This window comes from Monodon monoceros, unplaced genomic scaffold (genome assembly GCF_005190385.1).
Source record: "Monodon monoceros isolate NGI ecotype Baffin Bay Population unplaced genomic scaffold, NGI_Narwhal_1 Super_Scaffold_18, whole genome shotgun sequence".
In the NCBI taxonomy this organism is placed as follows: domain Eukaryota; kingdom Metazoa; phylum Chordata; class Mammalia; order Artiodactyla; family Monodontidae; genus Monodon; species Monodon monoceros.
In genome coordinates, this window is record NW_021703774.1 from 74,262,949 (window position 1) to 74,288,144 (window position 25,196).

The window sequence follows — 25,196 nt, forward strand, 5'->3', positions numbered from 1 at the left end:
AAAATGAAGTGGTCGGACAAAGGCTCTCTAAGAATCCTCTCACTCTGTCTACAGTTCTCCCCAGCCATGCATCCAGGCCTTTTTTTTTTTTTTTTTTTGCCTCTAGCCTAGGCCCTGGGGTCTGGCCTGCTTTCTAGTACTCCCCACAGGACTCCCAAAGACGCGCCCAAGCTAAGCCTCTCCAGTATAGAGGATATCGCTTTTTCTCTTTGTAATTGGTTGCTCAGAACCTCCGCCCTCCTCAGTAATTTGCCTATGGCGGAGCGGCAGCCGGCCAGCTCCCGCCCCCTCTCTGGTGATTGGCATAGGACCTGGCTCACCCCCGCCCCCGCTTGACTGACGGCTGGGCTCCGGCACCTCCTTCAGTCCCTGGGCGCTCGCTGGCGGGGGAGGCTGGGACCGTTAGCCCGCCAGGCTGGCAGGCTCTGGACCGCTACTCCACTGGCGGCCGGGATGGAGACGTTGCGAGCGCAGCGGCTGCAGCCTGGAGTGGGCACCAGCGGGAGGGGCACTCTGCGAGCGCTTCGGCCCGGAGTGACTGGGGCCGCTGCAGCCACCGCCACACCCCAGGCGGGCCCCCCGCCGGCCCCGCCGCCCCCCGCACCGCCCCCGCCGCCTCTGCTCCTGTCTGGGGCCGCCGGGCTGCCGCTGCCCCCCGGCGCCGCCGGCAGCCCCGCAGTGCTGCGGGAGGCCGTGGAGGCCGTGGTGAGGAGCTTCGCCAAACACACGCAGGGCTATGGCCGAGGTGAGTCTGCGGGGTCTGGCCTCCTGTGGGACACCCTCTCTGTAAGGGAGCTTTGCTCCCACAGTCCTTTGGATCGCTTTTCCTGGCGCAGAGCCTTCACATGCATTTCCTTTTGGGGAGTTTCCTTCTGGGCTACACACACACACACACACACACAGACTCGCACACGCACAGACGCACACATTCATACACACGTTTAAGCCTCCCACCCCTCCCCTTTATTGAATTACTACTATGTTCTCCAGGGACCCCTTTTTACAGGTATAACCCTCTTTTCTATCCAACCTTTTCTCCTTTAGGAATGGAATTCCTCCTGTAGCTTAATGCCTTAACATCTCTCTGCCTTTAGTCCCCGTTGTGTGGGATCCTATCCTTTATCTCAGATCCAAGACATTTCTCATCCATATCCTCTCAATCTTTCTTCTGTGATCTCAGCAATTCCTGGGCTCCCTGCTAATTTACTCCATCTCCTTAACCTTGACTTTTAAATTCTTTTCTTACTTATGTCACTCTGAGATTTCCAATGCAACTTCAGATTTGCTGGGGAATTAGGCAGTGCTTTCACAAGTTCGCTACAATTGTGCCTTTAAATCTGGACCCATACCATTGAGCCCACACCAGCTTCCTGTGACTTAATACCTCTTTGGTGTCTTTTTAAGTATGGAACCTCACAACTCCAGCCTCTCTGTCTGGCTGGCTCTGTTTTCCTGGCCCTTGCCCAGGAACTGAGGATAAATCCCAGGCCTTGGCTCTCTCAATGTTAAATTCAGTGGAAATGAGCCAGGCAGAAACCCTATTTCCATTAGAAATCTTCATCTTAAAGATGTCTAATTTCCAGGGTTTCTGAAAAGGGGGATGTGAGAATTTTCTTTGTTGTTTTTGTTTAACCAGTGCAGAATTTCCTGAGTTTGAGTTCCAGATTTATAGTGTAACAAGAAATATATAGTGAGCGGTGTGGGATACAGCATTCAGGTCTGGAATTTCTGAGACATCACTTCTCTCTGCTTGGCTAGGTCCTGCCTGACCTGGAAGTGACTATCTTTAATTTTCTAGTTTAACATTAATACAGAGAAAGGTTGTGGGGCTTTCTCTGTAGATAGTAATGACTTTTTTTTTTTTTCCTCCCTGAGAAAATGCAGTGAAAAGAGCATACACACAGGCTTTGGAGTAAGACTAGTCTGGATTAAATCCCAGATTAAATCTCTGTCACTTGCCAGCTGTGTCTCTGTGGAAGCAACTTAACCTCGCTGAGCTTCAGTTTCCTCAAGAATTATGATGTGGACTAAATGAGATATTGCACCTGACACATAATGGGTACTTTAAAAAATGACAAGTATTCTCTCAAATTTATTGGTTCATATTTCTTTGGGAAGAACACATCATTTTCTCTCATTGTTAAATCCTAACAGTGTAAAACCAATGGTGCCTATGAAAACAGATTTTTAGATCCATTTTGCTTTATATGTGCAATGATACATTTCCCATCAGTTTCCCTTTGTTCTTCAGCATTTTGAACTCCTACCACGGGGCAGTCACTCTGCTAGGTGCTGGGAATGCAAATGCACATGATCCTGAAATTCATCATGAGGGAATATAATTGTTTTTCTAGTTTAATTCCTAGACTTCATAGAGCAATGTAATGGAATTGCCATTAGCTATTGTCCTGTTGCTTCAGGTCTCTTTTAAGTCGAGACCAAGGGAAGGTCTTTGCCTCTGGGCATAGGAGTAGCCAGGAGTGGGCGCCCTAAATCTGAAGCCGCCTTCTTAGAAACTTATAGGTGTTTATTAAAATTGTAGAGGAGTGACAGTTTTCTTCTCTGGGTTACCTGGAGAGGCTCTTGTCTAAACTGAGCATCCTGTAAAACCTTTTTCATTTCCTTAGAAAGGATGAGGGAACAAGGGGATTGTACTGACCAACAGCAATCAGTCAGGATTCAGACTCTCCAGCAATTCTCCCCTCCAACCTCCCTACCTCCCACCACAGTCCTTCTCATTATTCTTGAGTTTCTCATTTCCAGTCTGGGTGTCCAGCCAGTACTTTGGGAAAGTTTGGCAGATATTTTAGCTTCAGGCAAGCGGAATCTCTGCTGATTTGGCTCAGAAGTCCTTCACCACATGGAATCACTTATTCTGCTTCAATTAATAGGTAAAGCTGCCATTGGCATATGTCCACATACCTTTGTGACTGATGGCATGGTATTTGGGGGCTGGCTGTATTCCCCTGAATATAATTTACTTTAGTCGTTGCCCAGACCAGTCCTCAATCCAGCAATGCTTTACTGCATCATCTTCAATTCAGATCTTTCACCATCTTCTTCCTGACTGCTCTAAATTTACCTTTGCCAGGCACAGTCTTTAGATTTACCTGACTCATGTAGGATCTCAGCATTTGTTTTTTTTAAATTCTTCTGTCATTTCACTTGTTTGTCCTATATCTCTCCCCGCAGTCCCTGCCCAAGATACACACCTAGCTCAGTATGCTACAGGATCTTAATCAGTCTATAGGATTTGGAATCAGAGAACCTGGCCCTGTCAAATAATGGCTGTGTGATCTTGGATAAATTACTTTATCTCTCTAGGCCTCATCTGTTCCATTCATTCATTTAACGAATATTTATTGATCACCAGTGGTGAACAAGACAGGTACTCAGTCCCTATCTTCATGGAGCTCACAGTCCACTTTATAGAGCCTCTGTGAGGATTAATGGTGCAATAAAACAGGATAGTACAACAGAAAGAGGGTTGGTTTTGGAGGCAAACAAACCTTGGTTCTAAATCCTGGTTCTGCCACTGTGGCCTGTTCCTTAGCTTGTTCACCATTTGTGCAATAGCTATTATAATACCTATCTTAATAGTTCTGCATGGATTAAATGAGATAATGAATGTAAAGCACACAGCACATAGTACTCAATGAGTGGCTGCTATTATTACGCATGTGGATATGCTTTGATAGCTGTGCATTTGATAGGTATTGTTAGCATTACCGTTTCCTTTGCCCCTTTTTCCGCATGGCATATAGACCCCTTCTTCTAATGGCTGACAGCTGGTAGTCTCTAAGCAGGCACGATTGCCTGAATGACCAGGTCACTTTCCTTGCTCTGTAACTTCTGTGTTGCCCTCTTCAAACCTATCTATTTTAAAATTATTGCTGTCCCTTTATATCACAATATGGTTACATGATTGGAAATTCTGCCCAGCTACTCCACTAGGCTGAACAAATGAATCTTGTGTGGTATTTTCTGTTTACAGTTTTTCCTTTCCCTCAGAATCACAGACAGCTTCTTTGTTGTAAGTGAGTATGTAGTTAAAATGATTGATCTGAATGTTTCTAATTTTTGGAGTGTTGGATTAGACCCTGTATTACTTCCTGTGGCTGCTGTAACAAATTATCACGAAGTTGGCTTAAAACAACAGAAATTTATTCTCTCACAGTTCTGGACTCCAGAAGTTCAAAATCAGTATCACCGGGCCAAAGTCAAGGTGTCACAGCAGGTTTGTGCTCCCTCCAGAGGCTCTAGGGGAGAATCTGCTTCCTTGCTTCTTCCAGCTTCTGGGGGCTGCCAGCATTCCTTGGCTTGTGACTGCCTCATTCCAATTTCTGCCTCCATGTTCATGCTGCCTTCTCCTCTTCTGTGTTTCATCAAGTCTCCTTCCCTAAGGACACCTGTGATTACATTTAGGGCCCACCAAAAATCCATGATAATTTCCCCATCTCAGATCCCTAACTTAATCACGTCTGCAAAATCGTTGCCACATAAGGTAACATTTACAGGTTCCAAGGGTTAGGACATGGACATCTTGGCAGGGGGCATTATTCAGCTTACCATAGTCCTCTCCCAAAGTCACATCACTTTTCAATCCTTCCCTTCCATCCCTTCCAGAGACTATGCACCGTGGGCTATTCAGGGATACCTTCTACAAACTGAAATAGGAAATGTCAGATGAAGTATTGTTAACCAGCTTCCCTATCTTCATAATAATGTGAATTAAGCCAGGCCAGACTATTCTCATCATCCTGTATGATCAGAGAGAACCTTCTCACTCACCTCTCAATTTCATTATCTGTTTATTATCTATTTATCCATGCTGCCCCACTACAAGATTGTATTTATTTTTATAAAATTTTTATTATAGTTTCATGTGGTGTTTTATTTAATTTTTTAAAAAATATTTATTTCTTTAGCTGTGCTGGGTCTTAGTTGCAGCAAGTGGGATCTTCATTGCAGCATGCAGGCTGTTAGTTGCAGCATGCAGGATCTACTTCCCTGACCAGGGATCAAACCCAGGCCCCCTGCCTTGGGAGCATGGAGTCTTAACCACTAGACCACGAGGGAAGACCCCATTGTTGTTTTAATGTTTTTACTCTGGTGGGTATACAATCTGTCTGTCTTGCCTCTTAGACATTCATCTAATATTTTATCTCCTAAGGAAAAACCAAAAGTATTATCTTTCTTGTTGTTGTTCAACATTATGGTACAAGCACTTAAATATTCCTCACTATCTTGGTCTTTCGTGTCCCTTTCAGCCCAGCATCCACCAGTGACTTCCAAAAATTAATTGTAGCTGTCAGATATGTATGTCTCAGTAATTGCTACCCTCCTACCTCACTGTCCCTTTAACCATCCTTACGTAAACCATTATATCCATGATTCCTCACTGAAAATCTGATCAAAACTATGAGCACCCTCCCTACACCCACACACACACAAATACTCATACGCACACACACACACAGACACACACACATGCTTAATTTTACTTAGAGTGTTAGGGGACTTGTGAACCCCCACGAAGTTCAACCATGGACTGGACCTTGGACCCTGGGTTAAGATTCCCAAATTGGAAAAACCATGGGCATCAGAATTTCTACTTTCATGCCCCACTTCTGCCACAGCTATGTGACCTCAGCCAAGTCATTTCTTAGCCTGACTTGGACTAGAAAATCTCTAAAGTCCCTTTCAGCTCTAGAAATGAATGAGTCTTATGAGCATTTTCAAACGTAGATCACAATTCATTGCTTTTTTCCTGATCACTTTGCCCAGTTTCTCATTTCATGCTCACATTTCTGAAATAAGACTCCCTGTTTCATTTGGCTTTGAGTAATCATTTAAAAATAGTCCTGTACTCTGTGCCAAAAGGGATTTAACTGGACATGGAATGGACATATGCTTTTTAATAGGGCCTTCCCCATTATAGCAGTCTCCTCCCCTTCCTCTTTATTTCAATATTCTCCCTGTTGTTTGTATGTCAGGAGAGCTGTCACCCAGCACATTGTGCTACATTGTCTCAAAGAGGGAACTGGGCCTGAAAAGATCTCAATGAAAAGAACAAGGGTGGCTAAGCTTTCTGGGCAGCAGTGACCTCTGAAGAGCCTCTGCTAAAACCAAGGGTGGGAAAAAGAGAGTTTTCTTTTCATGCTGTCTTTTAATGGAAGAATGAATATTTTTAAAAGTCAGTTAAATGTAGAGTATTAGTAAAGAGCTTATGCTGCTTTTCAAACCCTGGCTGGTACATGGAGTGCTTGCTTCAGTTGCAGAGCAGGTAAGATAAGTTATTATTGGCCACTAGCTTTTGAACACCTTCCTGGCAGGGAATGTATGTTATTCATCTTTGCATCTCTAATGCCGAGAATAGAGCTATGCACCTATTAAGTGCTCAAATTTTTGTTTAATGTGTGTGTGGCAGCCATGAAAACGTGTTTAATATCTCCAGCTGCCGGGAGCATAATTGACTGACAGCCTTAAACTGCTGTCCCCTCTGAGTTCATCACCACATTTGCACTGAGGCCACACATCCTGCAGGCTGCTTCCAGTCAATGACTGAGCACAGCAGGGGTACTAACTCAGGCACATCCTAGTGAGATGTGGGATTCCTTTGGCTTGAGGACTTCCTACTGGCCTGGCCAAGCCTTTCTTGGAACGGTGCTGCAGTCTGAGACTCACATATCCAAACTTCCTGCCTTCCCTTTCTCCTTCCACAGGTGTCAGACCTAAAACATGGTCTGAAGGCTCTCCCTTCTCCTGCTTCCTCCCCAGTAAATCTCTTGCCTGTCTGTCCCATCTTGGTGTCTTCTCCTTGTCAGATCTTAACTAATGTAATATAATAGAATTAACGAGTCCTTGTTGTAACTAAGAGTAGAGAGTGGTCACGTTGGAAGATATTGGAGAATGTGTGTGATGAATCTTTATTACGAGGCTTTAGTTAAAGCCATTTGAAATGTTTGGAACCTTAGAGTCAAAGAGATCCTTTCTAGGCCTTCCCTGGTGGCGCAGTGGTTGAGAGTCTGCTTGCTAATGCAGGGGACACGGGTTTGAGCCCTGGTCTGGGAAGATCCCCCATGCCACGGAGCAACTAGGCCCGTGAGCCGCAATTACTGAGCCTGCGCGTCTGGAGCCTGTGCTCCGTAACAAGAGAGGCTGCCATAGTGAGAGACCCGCGCGTGAAGAGTGGCCCCCGCTTGCTGCAACTGGAGAAAGCCCTCGCACAGGAACGAGGACCCAACACAGCCATAAATAAATAAATTAAATTTAAAAAAAAAAAGATCCTTTCCAAAAACAAACTGATTTTATCCCTCCTTCCATTTAAAACTCTTCAAGAGATTTCCATTGCTCCTAGGATAAAGCCAATATTCTAACATGACCCACCAGGTCTGACCTGATCTGGTCCCTGCTTTTTTTTGTGTGTGTGTGTGTGTGCAACCTCACCTTGCATTTATACTACCCCTCACTCTCTCTTTTCTGGCCACACTAGTCCCTTTATTCACCATATTTCCTGCTGCTGCAGAGCCATCGTACATGCTATTCCTTCTGCTCAGAGCACTATTCTCTCACCTTTTTGCCTAGGGAATTAGTACTTATATCTGAGCTTAAATATTACCTTGTCAGGGTAGCTTTCTTTGACCTTCTTAATTAGTCAGATGCTCCTACATTTACCACCATTTACCACTCCTTTATGGCATTTATCACTGTTGCAATTTTTCATTTGTAAAAATTGTATGGTGTATGTGTATGGTTTTGCTCACTATTGTAACAGCCTAGCACCCAGCACACAGTCTAGCACAGAGTAGGTACTCAATACATATTTGTGGAATAATTGAATCCAAGTATTGAGGGATGAAGGGAACTGTTCTGGAATTTCTGGAATACAGTGTCAAGTCTGGAGTTTGATTTTACCCTATATACAACTAATAACATAGCCGGTTACTGTTTCATGGATGCTGGCAGAAGTCAAGAGCCTTCTGGGTCAGAGACAAAGGACTTTATTACTCATAGAACAGCAAGTAGCATGAGCATCCTGTTTGCTTGCATTGGTTTCCCTTGTCTCCCAAGTCTGATGTGGAGGGCTCAGGTGGATGCTTACAGGCCATGGGTTGCATTACAGGAGAGGAACACTGAGCTTGGGGAACCTGCCATTTTATAGCAAACAGTAAGCAAGCTTGTTCTTTGTCCCAGAGGGAGATATTACTTCATCCCTCAAGGTTTCTTGCTGCAAATTAAATCCTGAGAAAGGGCCCAAGTAAGGAGCAGTCAGGGCCTTGAAATCTTGGCATACCTAGCAAGATGGAAAGTAGTGCAGGAGACCTGTGGAGGAGTGTTTCCCAATATACAGTCCTTCCAAAGATCATTTATGCCTAGGGAAAGCCTCAGAATTCATTCCCTTCCTCCCTTCCCTCCTTCCTTCCTTCCTTTCTTTCTTTCTTTCTTTTTTCTCTCTCTCTTTTTCTTTCTTTCTTTCTTTATCTCTCTCTCCCCCTCCCTCCCTTTCTCTCTCTTTCTTTCTTTCTCTATTTCTTTCTTTCTTGCTTGCTCTCTCTCTTCTCTCTTTCTTTCTCTCCCTTTCTCTCTCTCTTTCTCTCTCTCTGTCTCTCTGTCTCTCTCTCTCATATATATATATAGTATACACATAGTATTCCAGAATGGAAAAGGAATCTATTCATGGGTTTGCTCACCAGAAGCACAGCCTTGAAAATGGCTAATACGGCCGTATTTCCTTGAGTGACAGTATTATATAATTGACTCTGGAACATTGACTCTGGAACCAAGACTGCCTGGGTTTGAGTTCTTGCTCTTCTGCTTTCTAGCTGTTATATCCTTGGGCAAATTATTTAACCTCCCTGTGTCTCATTTCCCTCATCTGTAAAATGGGGAAAATAAAAGTACCTGCCTCATAAGATTGTTGTGATTAAATAGGTAAAGCACTTGGAGAAAATGTGACATACAGTAAATGTTCAGTAAATGTTAGCACTTATGATCATGGTGGTTATTGCTCTTCTAGGCCAGCTGACCAATTGTGGAATAATCTACTTCATCAGTCAGTGATAATGGTATGCTGACCTTGGAAACTCTGGCCTCCAATATTTATGCTATTCTCCTTTGGTGTCTAGGACTAATCAAATGTGAACCAGGGAAGTAGCGGAGGAGGGCAGGCATACTCTGGTCTTCCTATGCAAATGGACTTAATCACAGCATAGGCTTATTAATTAAAATGCTTTTAAATGGTAATAGGTAGGGAGCTAAGGGGGCTAGATTCTTAATGTAAGTACAGGTTACAGATACTGTATTGAGGCAGAGCACTGCTTGGAAGTGTTCTTACTGCTGAACTTAACTACTTCTCTTTTTGTAGTGAATGTGGTGGAGGCACTTCAGGAATTCTGGCAGATGAAACAGTCCCGTGGGGCTGACTTGAAGAATGGGGCTCTCGTGGTTTATGAGATGGTTCCCTCCAACAGCCCTCCCTATGTCTGCTATGTCACCCTGCCTGGGGGAAGTTGCTTTGGGAGTTTCCAGGTAAGAGTTCTGAGGCAGCAGTAGCAAAGATAAACGCTTAGGTGCTACTAATGTCTTTCTCTATCACTTTGGCCATTAAATCTCTATCCAAAGTCACATATTTGAGGACTTGGACCAATTCTGGGCAAATCATTCTGAAAAGCATCTGAGGCTCATCTGAGCAGAAAAAACCTCAGTAGCATGCTTTTCTTTTAACCATACTCAAATTCAAAGTGGGCTTGAGTTTTTGAAGGCTGAAAGAAAAGCAGACTACTAGCATCTAACTCACATTCTAATCTGGCTTTCCAACTTCCTGCTATCTCTTTTTGAGGACGTAGAATAATACTCATTGCCCCCGGTACTTTTTCATATCACTATCACTAAGGAAAGCAATGTTTGAGTTCTCTAAGAGATCAAAGGAGAGGGACTATATATGGTGGAAATAGTACTCACCTAAGCGTTAGGAGATCCAAATTCTTGTTCCCCTGACTGCTAACAGGGCAAGTCGAGTAATTTCTCTGGGCCTCAGTTTCCCCATCTATAATATGAAGGAGATAGATTAGATTATTTCTAACCAGTATTTCTGGTACTAGCATTCTACAGTTATATGAAAGTCCTGTAGTATATGATGATGAAAAGCGTTGATGCTATTACAGGGTAACGAGAAATTTGACTAGTGTGAATATTATCATCAAAGATGGATTTTTCACATTGCAGATAGGAAGGTAGCCTCCTGAAATGTCAACTTAGAGCCTGAGTAGGAATTTAGAGAAGAGACTAGACACTTTTCTGTTTTCTGTATGGTTTGTATAACCCTTAGACAAAGTTATACCCTCTGCTCTGTGCTTCCATAGTGCCTTGAACTTCCCCTATCATATCATTTATCAAAACATATCGTAATTGACTGTTTCTCTCTCCTAGTGGACTATGCTCCACGGAGGCAGAGGTAGTGTCTGTCTTCTTTCTTGTTCAGCTTTAAATCTCTACCATCAAACTCAGTGCCCAGCAGAGAATAGACACTTAATAAATCTGTTGCATGAATGAGTGCCATTGTAGCTCAGTTCCTGCCTCAAACGGAAACAGACCTAAGGAAGCTTCATTTCAAATCGGGTGCCTAAATTTTTCTCTCAGAACCCCAGCCATTTCAGAGAAATAAACATATGCCCAAGATGACTAATGTTTATCTTTTGCTACTAGAAAATAAGACCTTTCCTTCCTTTTCCCACCTCATCATACTGTTGATTAAAGATTTAATAATTTTATGGGGATGCCCCAAACTGGACCATCAGAGTAATTTGATTTCTGTTATTTACTGAAAGAGTAGAATTATCTATCTTGGCCCCTTTTAGCTTATATCTTTTATATCCACTTTGGCAGGTGAAATTTCTCCTGGTGGTTTTCTTCATAGATGACTTTTCAGAAAGAGCACTATATAGTAGAAAGAGCAGCAGGCTAATAAATAGTGAGAGAAGTGGAAACAGAGAAACTGAATAAGCAAGAAGACAGGATTAATGCACAAAACTCCATATGTTGTTTCAGAGAGACCTGTCAGCTAAAGGAAACTGGGAATTACTGATATTAAGGATGGTTAAGTAGCAAACATAACCTGGTCTACTTTTTAAAACTATAACATCACTTTCTTCCTTTTCTCTCATCCTAATCACAAATGACAGGGGCACAGAGGCCTTTGAGGCAGCCAGTGAAGATGAATTATAAAGGTGGCTAGGGATCTGAAGTTGAGTGATTTAAGACTTTTGAAAATCAGCCTTGTTCTATGTTACTACATATGTTGGATACAATGTAAAAACATGAATTAAGTTAAAATTTTTTCTTGTTTTCCTCGGGTCAGCTTTCCTTTCCCTAGCCACCTCTCTTCTCTTTGCTTCTACTGGGAGCGGGTGGGGGAAGACTATAAAATCCTTCCTCAGACCTTAGACTCTGTTCAGGGATAGCTCCGTAGCTCACTACATTATTGGGGAAACTGCCTGCACATAGCTAAAAGAAAAGTCCAAGAATCCCAAATGGGTGCTTCTGATAGAGACTAGAGGGCTCCTCTGCAGAAGCAGCTTAGACATAGCTTTGTTCTAATCTTAGGTTATCTAGAGGGATGAAAAAATTCTTGCCTGTCTGCAGAATAAGAGAACAAGATACAGATTTCTAACAGACTGGCCAGAATCTGGCTTTTGAGTAATTAATTCTCTTGACAGTTTAAACAGGGGTATTTTTCATATCCAGTGATTATATGCTGACCTCAGCAGTCTTCTTCATCCTGCATTCAATTTGGTATGAGCTACAGCTGTCTCCAGTTCCTTAATGACTTCAGGATGTTGAATCAAATTTATGTTTCCAAATGCCCCAACCATTTTACAATAAAAACTTTGGAGGGTGTGTTGAACAAACTGATTTCGCCAAAGAATATCCAAGTATCTTCTATCCCAAGTGTTTCCCTCCCACTTTTCCTTCCTCTCTCAGATACACATGCGCACATATTTTCTCTGTCTCCCTGCCTAGTTTTGCCCCACAAAAGCTGAAGCCCGGCGGAGTGCTGCAAAGATTGCGCTAATGAACTCTGTGTTTAATGAACATCCTTCCCGAAGAATCACTGATGAGTTCATTGAGAAGAGTGTCTCTGAGGCCCTGGCATCTTTCAATGTAAGTTACTTGGAGTTGGAAGGGAGGAGAGTGGGGGATGGGAGAATTGGCTGATTGGGAAATCTTGTATATTCCCGGGAAACAGAGCGTGAATTCTTGGTTTTCTTTCCTGTCTGCATTTCTGTTCTTTCTGTTTATTTTCTGTCAGTCTTTTGTATTATATGCTCCACATGTCTCAGTCTCTAATTCTATGTGTGTTTTTGTTTTTGTTATTTTGTCTCTTTCGTTTTGTCTCTTTGGTATCTAGAAACCTTTACTTCAAGATTTATGGAAGTTTAGAGGTATTACAAAATAAAAATTGAGCTTGAATTTCACTTTTCCCAATTTTGGTTTAAGACCTTAGTCCCTTCTTCCTTCACTGTTCTTTTTTTTTATGATTGTTTTTATTGTCACTTGTTTCCTGCCTCCATTACTTCATCATATTAATGAAGAACACTTTATAATAAAAGTGTCTTGTCTTTTTACCTGTCTAGGAATGGGGAGTGTAATTTATTTACTCCCTTTAAAAAGAACATCTGTTCTTTAAATGATAATGATAATGATGATAACCATAGCTAATCCTAACTGAGTATTTATTTTGTGCCAGGGACTCTTTGAGGGGATTTATATGTATTTTATCTCATTTGATCTTCACAACAATCCTATGAGGTGTGAGTACTATTATTACCCCTGTTTTACAGATGAGGAAACTAAAAACACAGAAGTGAAGCTTTGCCTAAAATAATATAGCTTGTAAATGGTAGAGCCAAGACTAGAACCCGAGTCAACTTACGGACTTTTCTAGCTTAGAGGTACATCTTAGAAATTAGCACTGCCTTCTTCCTCCCTCTGCACAAGACCATTGATAGGGAGATAAAGTCAGATCAATTTTCTGTTTATGTTTTCTTTGCATTTATGATGTAATTACATATACTAACTCCTTCAGTTATCTGTTTTGTAGATTAGTATTGAACACTGAATCATAATCCCTCTGTAGCCTAGGACCCATCTGTTTTTCTCCTATTACTTTTTGCCCCAGTCAGCAGTATCTGCAGGGAATAAAAATATTTTTATATTAATCAAATCAGTTAAAATTAAGAGAGCACATTTTTCACTCTTAAGTCACCTAGTGTATTATAAAATGAAACATTAGATTGGATTATAGAAAGCAGTGGTTATGAGCATGGGCTCTGAATTCATCGTTTTGAAATTATGGTTCTACTTGTTATGTGACTTTGAACAAGATATTTAATCTGTCTTGGTTTCCTCATCTGTAGAATAGGATAACAATTATACCTATCACATAGGATTATTGGATAAAAGAGAATATGTTCCAGCGCTTAGTACATGTTATCTGTTTAGGTGCCTTTAGGTGCAAGTAATAGAAAATCTCACTTCAAGTTGACTTAATAAATAAAGGAAGGAAATGTATTATCTAACATGATAAGAAGTCTAGAAGTAGGGCAGATTTCAGGGCTAGATAATTCGATGGATCAAGAATGTCATCATCTAGGATGGCAGCCCCAACCTGGACTTCAAGCCTGAAGACCAGTCCCATTTTGACATAAAGGACGAGTTCTGATGTCCCATCTGTAGGAGCACACTCTTGGGAGGGTCTGGCAGGGAGACACTCAGGTGCAAAATCTCCCGCAAAATTGGCTGCCTGGGACTCTGGTCACTGGATCTGAATAAAGCAGACATTTAACCTGGGGGGAAAAGAAAGAATGTCATCATCTACTGGCCCAAATTCTTTCCATCTCTCAACTCAGCCATCCTCTAGATATTGGCTTTGCCCTTGGGCTGACTCCCCTCAGGGTACAAGACAGCTACAGAGTTCCAGTTGTTAAATACAGACAAAACTAAACTCAGAGACAGAAAGAGACCATCTTTTCTCGTGTCTCTTTAGTAGTAAGGAATCTTTTCCCAGAAGCTCTCCAGCAGAACTCCCCTCTACCACCCAATGCCCAGAATTCCCACCTTAAAACCAGTCACAGGCAAAAGGGATTAGGATTTACCCACTGGAGTTAGGATAAAATCACTCTTCTCTGAGGCAATTGGGGGATGTATAGGCACTAGAATAAGATTAAGGTTCTTTAGTAAGGAAGAAGGAAATAGATATTGGATAGGTCACCAGCAGTGTCTGCTACAAAGTGTTTAAGAAATGTAAACTATTCTTCTTCTCATGCCAGTATTCTTTTTTGATTAACCCCCCAAATTGAGAACTTAATGGATTTCTCATTAATATCCCAATGGAATTCCCATACTCCAGAATAACAATTTTCATTTGGTCTTAGCCATGGGCAAAGAGTGATGTCCACATTCTTTGCTTTTAGCTTTTGTCCTTCAAAAGTCCTGAATCTGATACTATATTATGTCTTTTGACAAATCACCTAGCCTCTGTGGGTCTGAGTTTCCTCATTTGTAAAATAAGTAGGTTAAATTAAAATTAACTCTAATTCCTTTCCAATTATATTCTAATGTTCCTACCACTAATCAAGTATTCTGTGATTAAATGTTTATTGAATAAATGGAGCTCATATATCACCTTGTTAGGTGTAGAAGTGTCATATGTGGTGGAACTTGCCAATGGTGGGTCATTCCACACTCGTGTACTCCAAATAGGTTACAGATGTGCCATGATATTGATCCCCTCAACTCTCAGGGGAATTGAACAAGGCCTAGGGCGGATGGACTCCTCTGCCCCACAGCCTCTGCTGGCAGCTGCTCTGCCAGCAGCCTTCTCTGTATATCCCAGTTGGCTGTACAGATAGGGTCATTATTTTCTTTGGGCCATATCATGGAAAAGTTTGGAGGTACTGAATAAGGTATCGCATTGAACTATTAAAGATAAAAATGAAAACTATTGCTTGCTTTAAAGCCCTAAATCCTAATGGCGAAAATTACCACCATTTTCCTTCCTGCCTCTAGATTTTCACTTCTAAATACAAATTTTGTGATCTTTGCTTCACCACAAAGATTAACTACATGTGGCATGATTGTTTCTCATGAGCCACAAAACAAAGTGGGTTGATTTTGAGTAGTTCTGACTTCTTGTTAACTCTAGCACAGTGAAAGCAAATAATAATAATAAACTAGCACTTATGGTATACTTACTAAGTGCCTGGCATTATTTTAGGTGTGATACATGTACAGTAAAACCTCATGATAAAGCATCCCACAATAAACTGAATTTGGATATAACTTGATTGGCTCCTGACCCCTATCCAGTCCCCTTGCTCAAAGAGAGCAGAATAAAGGTCTTATCTTGGGAGGGGGTGGGTGTGTGGAACTGGCTAGAAAGAGCAGGAAACCTCTCAGGAAGCAGGAGGAGAAAGTTGGATCCCTGTGTTCCCAGTAGTCTCCTGGCCTTATTCTTCTAGATCAGGTTGACAAAAGGGTCACTAGTAAACCAGGAGATGCCCTTATTTTGGGAGTCCCTGCAAGACCTAGGATCTGGAATTATCTCCAATAATATGAAACCACCACCAAATAGCACAAACCAGAGCCAGTACCTGAATGGATTTGGATTGTGTAACTGGACACCAGGTCCAATACAATAATGCACCCAAATTATATGATTGGAATTGTTAGACTGCATTTATCTCTTTTTAAGTTTAAATTTAAAAACTCTTTAATTCTTAAAACAATCCTGTAAGGTAGATCTATGATTGTTCTCATTTTACAGTTAAGGTAGCTGAGGAACAGAGAGGTTAAATAACTTCACCAAGGCCGCAAGACTAGTAGGAACTCTAGTCCACGCTCTTAACTTCTATACTGTATTGTTTTTTTGTACACACTAGGCTTGCAGGTAGGACAATGTATCTTAGTTCTACCCCTGCGGGGTCATGTCGCCAGTAGAAGACACATGAAGCAAATGTCCAGGAGGCCAAACTGCTACCCAGAATTTGCCATGCTTATGACTTTTATTGTTGCCCTTTAAAATGCATTTGTCAATTGTCCTCTAAGCTAGTCCAATCCTGTATGCTGAACTCACTCTGTTATTTTAGCTAAATCAGGACTCCTCTCTATGTTTCAGTGTTCCCCCTTTTGTAAAATAGGGAAAACCAGGTTGACTTTTCTCTGTCACCTAAGTTAAAATGTGTGGTGACTTTGGAGGCCTCTAGGACTGTGCTGACCAGCAGAATAGCCACTAGCCACATACAGCTATTGAGCATTTGAGATGTGGCTAGTATGAACTGAGATGTGCTGTAAGATGAAAGAGACACCAGATTTTGAAAACTTAGTACAAGAAAAAGATGTTTCATTAATAATTTTTTTTTTTTTTTTTTTTAAACGGTACGCGGGCCTCTCACTGTTATGGCCTCTCCCGTTGCGGCGGAGCACAGGCTCCGGACGCGCAGGCTCGGCGGCCATGGCTCACGGGCCCAGCCGCTCCGCGGCATGTGGGATCCTCCCGGACCGGGGCACGAGCCCGTGTCCCCTGCATTGGCAGGCGGACTCTCAACCACTGCGCCACCAGGGAAGCCCTCATTAATAATTTTTATAATGATTATAGTTGAAATAATATTTTGAGTTTATTAGGTTAAATAAAATATGCTATTAAAATTAATATTTATTGTATATTTTTTACTGTAATGTGGCAACTACATTATACATGTGGCTTACATTATATTCCTCTTGGACAGTGCTCTTTGAGGTGATAATCCTGATTGAAAATCTATTTGTCTTTTCCTTTCCTCTGTTACCAGGGCAACAGGGAAGAAGCTGACAACCCAAATACAGGGATTGGTGCCTTCCGATTCATGTTGGAATCCAACAAGGGCAAGTCAATGTTGGAGTTCCAGGTACTATACTATTCTATCTACTTCCCTGGCTCTAATAACATGGGTCAGCCTGTATACACACACACACACATACGTGCGCGCACCTCCTACTAACACTCAATTGGAAAGGAAGGCAGAAAAGGTTATTAGGATATTTTTCAAAATATAAATATCTTCCTTCCCCCAAAGATGTATCAGAGTTGGTATAAGAGATGCTGCCACAATTACATTTTGTGAAAGTTTCCTCATTTAATTCTGATGCAACCCCCCAATATATATGCCACTGTCCTGGCACTTCATATTTTCTTCCTCCAGGAGCTAATGACAGTTTTTCAACTGCTGCACTGGAATGGCAGCCTTAAGGCCATGAGAGAAAGACAGTGCTCCCGGCAGGTAAGAGTTCCTATGGGTGAGGGGAGTCTGGCAGAAGGACTATTTTTTAAAAAATATTAATTTATTTATTTTCGTTGCACTGGGTCTTAGTTGCGGCACATGGGCTCCTTAGTTGTGGCATGTGAACTCCTAGTTGTGGCATGCGAACTCTTAGTTGCAGCATGCACGTGGGATCTAGTTCCCTGACCAGGGATCGAACCCGGGCCCCCTGCATTGAGAGCACACAGTCTTAACCACTGTGCCACCAGGGAAGTCCCAGAAGAACTATTTGGAGGTGGATGTTGTGTTAGAATAAGCAAGCCTACCAGGTTGTGAATCTTGAAAGCCTTACTTAAAGGCTTCATTCCCATAATCTTTCCTTTTAAAATCTTAACTGTGATTCTTTTACCTGCCTTGCTTCTCCCACCAGGAAATTCCCCATAAGAATCTCCTCAAAGGACTCCAGTGCTGACTTCAGTTACGACTCAAAGGCTGAGAGTTCCTAGTCCCAGTTGGGTCAATGTGGTATGAACCTTTACTTTGTCCATGACTTTGACATTCCTCTCCCCCTCCAGGAAGTGTTGGCTCATTATTCACACCGGGCCCTAGACGATGATATTCGCCACCAAATGGCATTGGACTGGGTGAGCCGGGAGCAGAGTGTGCCAGGAGCGCTGTCTAGAGAGCTGGCCTCTACTGAGAGGGAGCTGGATGAAGCCCGGCTGGCAGGCAAGGAGCTGCGCTTCCACAAGGAGAAGAAAGATATTCTCATGCTGGCTGCTGGGCAGTTGGGCAACATGCATTCTTCCAGTTGCTAGGCATCTACCCACATACTCCCCATCCTCTCCAGGCCCGTTTTTTATATGTCCTTTCTAAGACTTAGTGTGATTTCTGTACATACTTTCTCAGTTTTATACTTTAAAATACATATATATATATATACATACATATATATATATATATGTATAAATTCTACACCTGGATTCCTATTTGCTGAGAGATCCCTTTTCTTACTTGTAGTTTTTGGATGTAGTTGCTTTTAAAACATCTCCACACCACTTTACAAGAAGAGCAGGCTGTCTTTGGAGCTTTGTTAGCTCTTACACTCCAGTAACTCTGTGTAGTCATTTCAATAGCACAGAGTGATTGACTAATTGTTCATGTCTCCTTCTTTTAAAATAACAGGGAGCTTGAATAAGGACTATGTGCCCCACCCTCACCCTCATTCCTGCTTTCTCTTGGACCCAACAGGACCTGAAAATGAAGACTTTGGCTTTGGTTTCTCTTGAGCTGGGGCTACTTGGTACCAAGTTGTTCCTCCAGTAACTAGATATTTCCTAACCTACACCCCCCGCCTCCACACCACTACCTTACTCCTCCTCTGCCTGCAAATGGTACTTCATTTTGGGGGCTTCCTTACTTTATTATTTGGAAGGAAGTGGAGATCTGGTTTCTTATTTTTAAAATAATTGCTGAGAAACTGCCCAGAAACAAGAGAGGGAGTATAAACACAATCTGTAGGGGTTTATCACCTATGTTGCTTCTGGGGCATGCATACCATACCATACCAGTAGTCCAGATTTCCAGTATACTCTACTGAAGGGGTCAGGGCTGAAGTTGCTTAACTTTCAGTATTCTTTTTTTACTCCTCCCCTGCTCACCTAGCTTAGTTATGCCCTGGCTATAGATCTTCCTGCCTGCAAAGATTGGTAGAAGATAAAGAATATTTCCCTCCTTTTTCTCCTCCCATCATTTTTCTCTTTGGAAACATTATCTGTCCAATTCGGTGAGGGCTATGTTCCTCCTACTCCCACGAAGTGGCTGCTGTTTACGACCTTAGATGTATATACCTTAGATTCACATTTGTTTTCCCTCTTTTCTTTCCTCTTCCTCCACATTGATTATTAGAGCATGAGTTGATCAGAAAAATTAGATGAGACTTTGGCATTATGGCACTTCCTAATTGGAACCATGAGAGACTGCAGGAGGGGAAAGAGAATCAATGATCAGCTACCTGTGTTTTTAATACTATTCTCTTCCCCCACCTCTTTCCTGGGTAAAATAGGAGAGAAATGATCTGGAGTACAGCTAAAGCATTTCCCTTTGGGAGAATTTTTTGTAGGTCTCTCTAAGATATATTTTCTCCTTGTTTCTGTAATCACCTTTATACTATATTATAGCTCAGTGCACTTCCTAAACTGAGTTTGGGAAATTAATGTTCCTGCAATTACATTTTCCATTTAACAATTATACACTTTGCTTTTAGAAATGCGTTCGGAAACAGGCTACAGTTTGCTCTTTTGGATCAGATAGGGAAAAGATGAAAGTCAGCTTTCTTGCTTTTGAAATCATCTTAGTGACCAGTACATATGGGATCAGAGGCAAGGAATCTAGCAACAATTGCATTAGTGCTTGAAAGGGATTTCCTTGAATTCTCCAAGCTCCATCTCTGTATTCCATGAAGCACATGTAGGGTTGGAGCAGAGGCTCCTACATTAAATAATAGGTGTGTCTATTCAATTTTTATTGATATTTATAATCCAGATATCATAAACCCTCATTTCTCCTTTGCTCTTTTCTCTGGGAAGTGTTAAGGGGTGTTGAGTTATGGGAAGAACTTGTCTTTGCACCTCCTGGATTATTTTTCTCAAATACCAACCAGTAAGATCCCAAAGAACTTGAGAAAAATTGTTCCCTGATCTGTCTACTTTTGGTGTTAAAGTTTTACTTACCTTTTAGTACTTTCTATGTATTTTATATGTATAATTTTATACAATTAAAAATAGATTTTTGTCTAGTGAGCCAGATTGATTCTTTCTTGAGACCTATGTATCAGAGGAGCTCTAAAATGACCCTTTCTTTTACATATATATGAAAAAAGAACTTTTCTTAGTATTTTTTTGGTGGTAGAAATAAGGTTGTACTGCTGGGGGAAGGCATCTGCCTCTGCTTCTCCAGACATTTGAGGAGCCTGAATTTTGTTCTTGGCCCTTTCTCCTGAAGCTCTACCCATTCCGCTGGCAGTCGTACCCACTATCATACAATGCTCAAAACTGTTCCTCTCACCCCAAACTGTTTTTTTTCTTTTGCGGTACGCGGGCCTCTCACTGTCGTGGCCTCTCCCGTTGCGGAGCACAGGCTCCGGACGCGCAGGCTCAGCGGCCATGGCTCACGGGCCCAGCCGCTCCGCAGCATGTGGGATCTTCCCGGACCGGGGCACTAACCCGTGTCGCCTGCATCGGCAGGTGGACTCTCAACCACTGCGCCACCAGGGAAGCCCCCCAAACTGTTGAGCTTTTACATCTATATTTCCACATATTGGACATTACCACCTGAATGACACAAGCTCTTTGAACTTACATATCTAAAATAAAACCATTTCTCCATACGTGCTCCTCTGACTCCCCAGATCTGCTATAGAAATTATTATCTGCCCAGCTACCTAAGCTAGAACCTCAGATCCATCCTCAATGCCTCCCTATTATCATCTAATCAGTCACTTACTGTTGAGTTTACTTTCTGTACAAACTTCCCAATCTGTTTTGTCCATATCTACTGTCTTAGTTCAGTCCTTTATCAACTCGGGGCTGGACCACTGCAGTAGCTTCCTAATTAGTCTCTAACTTCATTCTTAACATCCTCCACACTGCTATCAGATTTCTTTCTAAAATACTTATGACTGTACCACTCCCTTGCTTAAACCATCACTTAGCTATCTGTACCTTTAGTGGCACTTCCCAAATTTTATATGTGAACCCTTGGTATTATCTGAGAAGATTTTAGGTGGTACGTGGGCAAACATTTTTCATTTTTACTAGTTATGCTTTTAGCTGAATTTGTAATAGAAAAATATGTTTTCCATTTATGGCAGTGATATTTAAATTTAGTGTAAGTTTGTTTAAAATGCCAGTCTATTTAATGAAAAAACACAAATTGAAAATAGTATGGGGGCTATTTGCAAATGTTAAAAATTATGAATACTAAAATATTGAATTAGAAAAATTTCTTGCCTATAGGGTAAGTTCCAAATCCTTAGCATGACATACAGTTTGGCCCTAAACTATATTTCCAGCTTTATTTCCTGACTACACAGCATCAGGCATATGGAATCTCTTGCCATTCTGATATTCATTCAATAATATTTACCAAATGTCTACTATGAACCAGGCACTGGTCTAAACTTTGAGGATATAGTTGTACATAAGAATCTCTGCCATAAGGATTACATTCTAAGGGGAAAAACAGACGATAAACAAGTTAGAAAGTAAACAAGGTAATTAAAGATTTGAATTTAAGTTCCGTGAAGGAAATAAGAATGAAAGATGGAGTAGAGAAGACCCCTCTGGGTGACAGTAGTATCTCAGGGAGACCTACAGGACGGGGTTGAACTAGCCATGTGAAAAGCTGGAGCAAGAACATCAGGGACAGAGAGTTACAAAAAGTCCAGAGATGGGAAAGAGTAGAACATAGTTGAGGGAAAGTATAGCGAGAGCTTAATGGGTGAGAGGGAAGAATGGTGGTGGAAGAGTTTGGAGACATAGGCAGAGCAGGCTGTGTGAGTCTGAACTTTATTCTAAGTGCAAAAGTAAGTCAAGTAAGGGTTTTTAGTAGAGATGTGACCAACTGATTTTTTAAAAGATCACACTACATATTGCAGAGAACGGATTAGTGTATCTTAGTCTCAATACAACTCCTTTGCCTGGGAAAGTACCCAGACTTAAAGGCCAAGTTTAAATGGAAGCCCTCCCTTAAATGCACTCTTACTTCCCATCCTATTAGAAACTTTCTATGTATTGCCTTAGTGCGTTGTGATGGCAACGATCACTTTCATAATGTTATTATAAAGTGATTGTTGATAATGCAAGTATTTCCCCTTGTCTTGCTAGCACCTCTTCTAATATTAGACACACATATAGGCATTCATAACTGTTTGATTTAAAAATTAATAAATAAGTGAATATGCAGTTCACTATTGTTTGTGTAAGGCCTACGTCGGATTCCAGAATGTGGGGGCAATATTTTCCTTGCCTCAACTCCTGGGTTTTTAAACGTGAAATATCTGTACTATCCTCAAAGAAGCTAAAGCCCCTATTTTGTTTAAAGCCATGATATTTTAATTCCCAGAGGTAGTAGGCAGAGTTTGAGAGATTTTCAGTTTTATTTTTTTGGCCGCGCCAGGCAGCTTGCAGGATCTTAGTTCCCTGACCAGGGATTGAACCCCGCCTGCAGTGAAAGCGGGAGTCCTAACCACTGGACCACCAGGGAATTCCCAGAGAGATTATTTTTTAAAAAAGAAAAGTTGATATCTGTCTCATCAATCAACACGGACACCCAGGTCTGCTGATTTTCTGAGAGAGAAAGGCCATGCTGCAGTACGTTCCAGAAGCAGCTTTTTGAGGCAGCATTGCTGACCGAACAATTTTTTTTTTTAATGCTTCCATCACAGATCCGGCTGCTCCTCGGAAGAGTATAGGCCTGCAAGTTTTTAGAGAAAAAACTTTCTTCAACTTCCATTTCCTGGTATGGAATGAAAAGAGACGAAAAGCAACCCTCTAATAAAATTAGGCTGGGCTTCACTGTCAGTAGTGTTTCTCGTTGTCTGCTCTAGGTAAGAGTAAGTCACTAACTCCGCCCACACCCCCAGCGTGTCCCACACGGGGTTGCCCCCTTCTGCTCGCGACCCGCTCAAGATGGCTACAGGAGCACTTCCGGTATATTCCCAAAGTAGGCCCGCCTCCACTGCGTATTATTACCGCGCCGAGGGCAGGACTTAGAGTTCGTTTTTAATTGGTCAGCTTGACTGGAGACCTTTCCCATCCGCGACAGTTTCCCGAGGAGCCAAGTGCTTGAGCGCCACGGACGAGAGTTAGAGCTTAGGCAAGATGGCGGACGTACTGGATCTTCATGAGGCCGGGGGCGAGGATTTCGCCATGGATGAGGATGGGGACGGTGAGGACAGTGGAGGCGGCTGCGGGAAGCGGGGAAGGTGCGAGAGAAGGACGTATTAGGAAAATATAATCTTTCCCCCCCAGTAAGGAGGATGGGAGCCGGGGAACTGGGTTTCGGTTGGTTGGAGACTCCGCCCCCGATGGGAGGAATGGGGGCGGGCCGGGAAGGGACTGAACCTGGAGGTGGTGGGGTCTGGTTTCAGATGATGTCTTGGAAGGAGACTCTTGTTGTAAATAACTGTTATCTTTCTCACTTATTCTTTCACTTCTGGGGCTGCAGAGAGCATCCACAAACTGAAAGAAAAAGCGAAGAAACGGAAGGGCCGTGGCTTTGGCTCCGGTGAGTGTTTGTGGGTGGAATGGGGTCTAGAATGGCGAGAGCGACGAGCTTTGGAGTCCCCATAAAGACTCATGGTGAACAGTGGGAGGAGGGGGATTTCCGGTGATCTCCTGTGTCTTTCTAATAGAAGAGGGGTCTCGAGCGCGGATGCGTGAGGATTATGACAGCGTGGAGCAGGATGGCGATGAACCCGGACCACAGCGCTGTAAGTAAATGGAACCTGTCTGTCTGTAGAGAATTAGGGGCCAATGAAATAAAACCCAGTAGGAATGGGGTCAGAGGTAGCTTAACCAGTCTCTGTGGAGTCTGCACACACTCTACTTCTGTGATCTTGCTTGAAGTTTTTCTTTCATGTGCTCAAACAACCTCCCTCCCTTCCCGAACAGCTGTTGAAGGTTGGATTCTCTTTGTTACTGGAGTCCATGAGGAAGCCACGGAAGAAGACATCCATGATAAATTTGCAGAGTATGGAGAAATAAAAAACATCCACCTCAACCTGGACAGACGTACAGGATATCTAAAGGTATTCTGAGTGATACTCCATTGCTTCTCTTCACCCATAAACCTTAGACAGCATTGGTAGTTCTCCCATGTTTGCTGTGGTTGGCCAAGAGTAAAGTTGAAATAAAATGACTTTGGGAATTGATTTTGTTAGACATAGCAAAGAGACAGGCAGAAACAGACAGACAAGTTGTATACATAATAGGGATATATAACGTACATTTGTTGTTTAGAGTTTGTGGATTTTTCTGTTTGAGTAGAAAAAAGCTTGGTGGAATAGGAGAGTTTTGATAATCTGTCTTTTCACTTGTTCCAGGGGTATACTCTAGTTGAGTATGAAACATACAAGGAGGCCCAAGCTGCTATGGAAGGACTCAATGGCCAGGATTTGATGGGACAGCCGATCAGCGTAGACTGGTGTTTTGTTCGGGGTCCACCCAAGGGCAAGAGGAGGTAAAGTGGAGAGGGGAAACACTATCTTAGTGGAGGAAATATGAGCAAAACAGAATAAGGACATGGCATTATGTCCCTCTGATGGACCCTGCCCCTTTTCCTTCTCCCTAGAGGTGGCCGCAGACGCAGCAGGAGTCCAGACCGGAGGCGTCGCTGACCCATCCTCTGTTGTCCAGGTGTTCTCTCCAGAGATTCCGTTTGACTATGCGGCCTTGGAGAAATAGGGCTGGGGTGGAACTCACTGCATCTGTACTTAATCTCTTACCCTACCTGCTTAGTGTTTCTTTTGAGTTATGAATAAATGTCCAATTTTTGTTTTCTAAAATTACTTTCCTGTTCTAACATTGCAAGCTCTGAAGCACTATTTACAGTAAGACACTCTGGGTCACTGCGAAGATACTTCTTCCAGGGACTGAATTCTGTGTGAGTTTCTACATTAAATATAGTCTCAAGTCTCACCTAGGGTCAAAGTAGAAACACTGCTCAGTATTTCTTTCTTTCTTTTGGAAGCTAAGGGAGCCAGGGGTACAAGTGAGATGTTCTCATGATACTAGAGAATAATTATTCTGTTCTTAAATATGCTCTCCTGAGCAAATGGATGTCATAGGAATGTCTCTTTTGTTTCTCCTGCCTTTCTTGCTGCCACCTTTGTTTGTA

At 42.4% G+C, this 25,196-nt stretch overlaps 2 protein-coding genes across 5 annotated transcripts; both read left to right on the forward strand.

Moving 5' to 3' along the window:
* Nucleotides 1-391: 391 nt before the first annotated feature.
* LIX1L (limb and CNS expressed 1 like) lies at nucleotides 392-20,098 on the forward strand. The gene is made up of 6 exons (XM_029228390.1): nucleotides 392-745; nucleotides 9,368-9,531; nucleotides 12,022-12,162; nucleotides 16,851-16,946; nucleotides 17,241-17,318; nucleotides 17,873-20,098. Exons 1-6 carry the CDS (start codon nucleotides 454-456, stop codon nucleotides 18,113-18,115), a joined length of 1,014 nt encoding a protein of 337 aa, XP_029084223.1. The 5' UTR covers nucleotides 392-453; the 3' UTR covers nucleotides 18,116-20,098.
* A 2,210-nt stretch (nucleotides 20,099-22,308) lies between these two features.
* Nucleotides 22,309-25,083, forward strand: RBM8A (RNA binding motif protein 8A). Of its 4 annotated transcripts, none has more exons than XM_029228398.1 (6): nucleotides 22,309-23,246; nucleotides 23,526-23,585; nucleotides 23,716-23,790; nucleotides 23,972-24,108; nucleotides 24,403-24,539; nucleotides 24,651-24,862. In XM_029228398.1, exons 1-6 carry the CDS (start codon nucleotides 23,180-23,182, stop codon nucleotides 24,694-24,696), a joined length of 522 nt encoding a protein of 173 aa, XP_029084231.1. In that variant the 5' UTR covers nucleotides 22,309-23,179; the 3' UTR covers nucleotides 24,697-24,862. The 4 variants fall into 4 exon arrangements, with proteins under 4 accessions (XP_029084231.1, XP_029084230.1, XP_029084229.1 ...); XM_029228397.1 differs by having other exon boundaries at nucleotides 22,316-23,246; nucleotides 23,713-23,790; nucleotides 24,651-24,867; XM_029228396.1 differs by having other exon boundaries at nucleotides 23,080-23,283; nucleotides 24,651-25,083.
* Nucleotides 25,084-25,196: the final 113 nt, after the last annotated feature.

Bases quoted from the DNA above. Each gene is read 5' to 3' on its own strand.
- LIX1L (XM_029228390.1), top strand. From the start codon at position 454: ATGGAGACGTTGCGAGCGCAGCGGCTGCAGCCTGGAGTGGGCACCAGC. The intron at 746-9,367 runs GTGAGTCTGCGG...CTCTTTTTGTAG, and splicing joins CACGCAGGGCTATGGCCGAG to TGAATGTGGTGGAGGCACTT. The intron at 9,532-12,021 runs GTAAGAGTTCTG...CTCCCTGCCTAG, and splicing joins GTTGCTTTGGGAGTTTCCAG to TTTTGCCCCACAAAAGCTGA.
- RBM8A (XM_029228395.1), top strand. From the start codon at position 23,202: ATGAGGCCGGGGGCGAGGATTTCGCCATGGATGAGGATGGGGACGGTG. The intron at 23,284-23,525 runs GTGCGAGAGAAG...CTGGGGCTGCAG, and splicing joins GGCTGCGGGAAGCGGGGAAG to AGAGCATCCACAAACTGAAA. The intron at 24,109-24,402 runs GTATTCTGAGTG...CACTTGTTCCAG, and splicing joins GACGTACAGGATATCTAAAG to GGGTATACTCTAGTTGAGTA.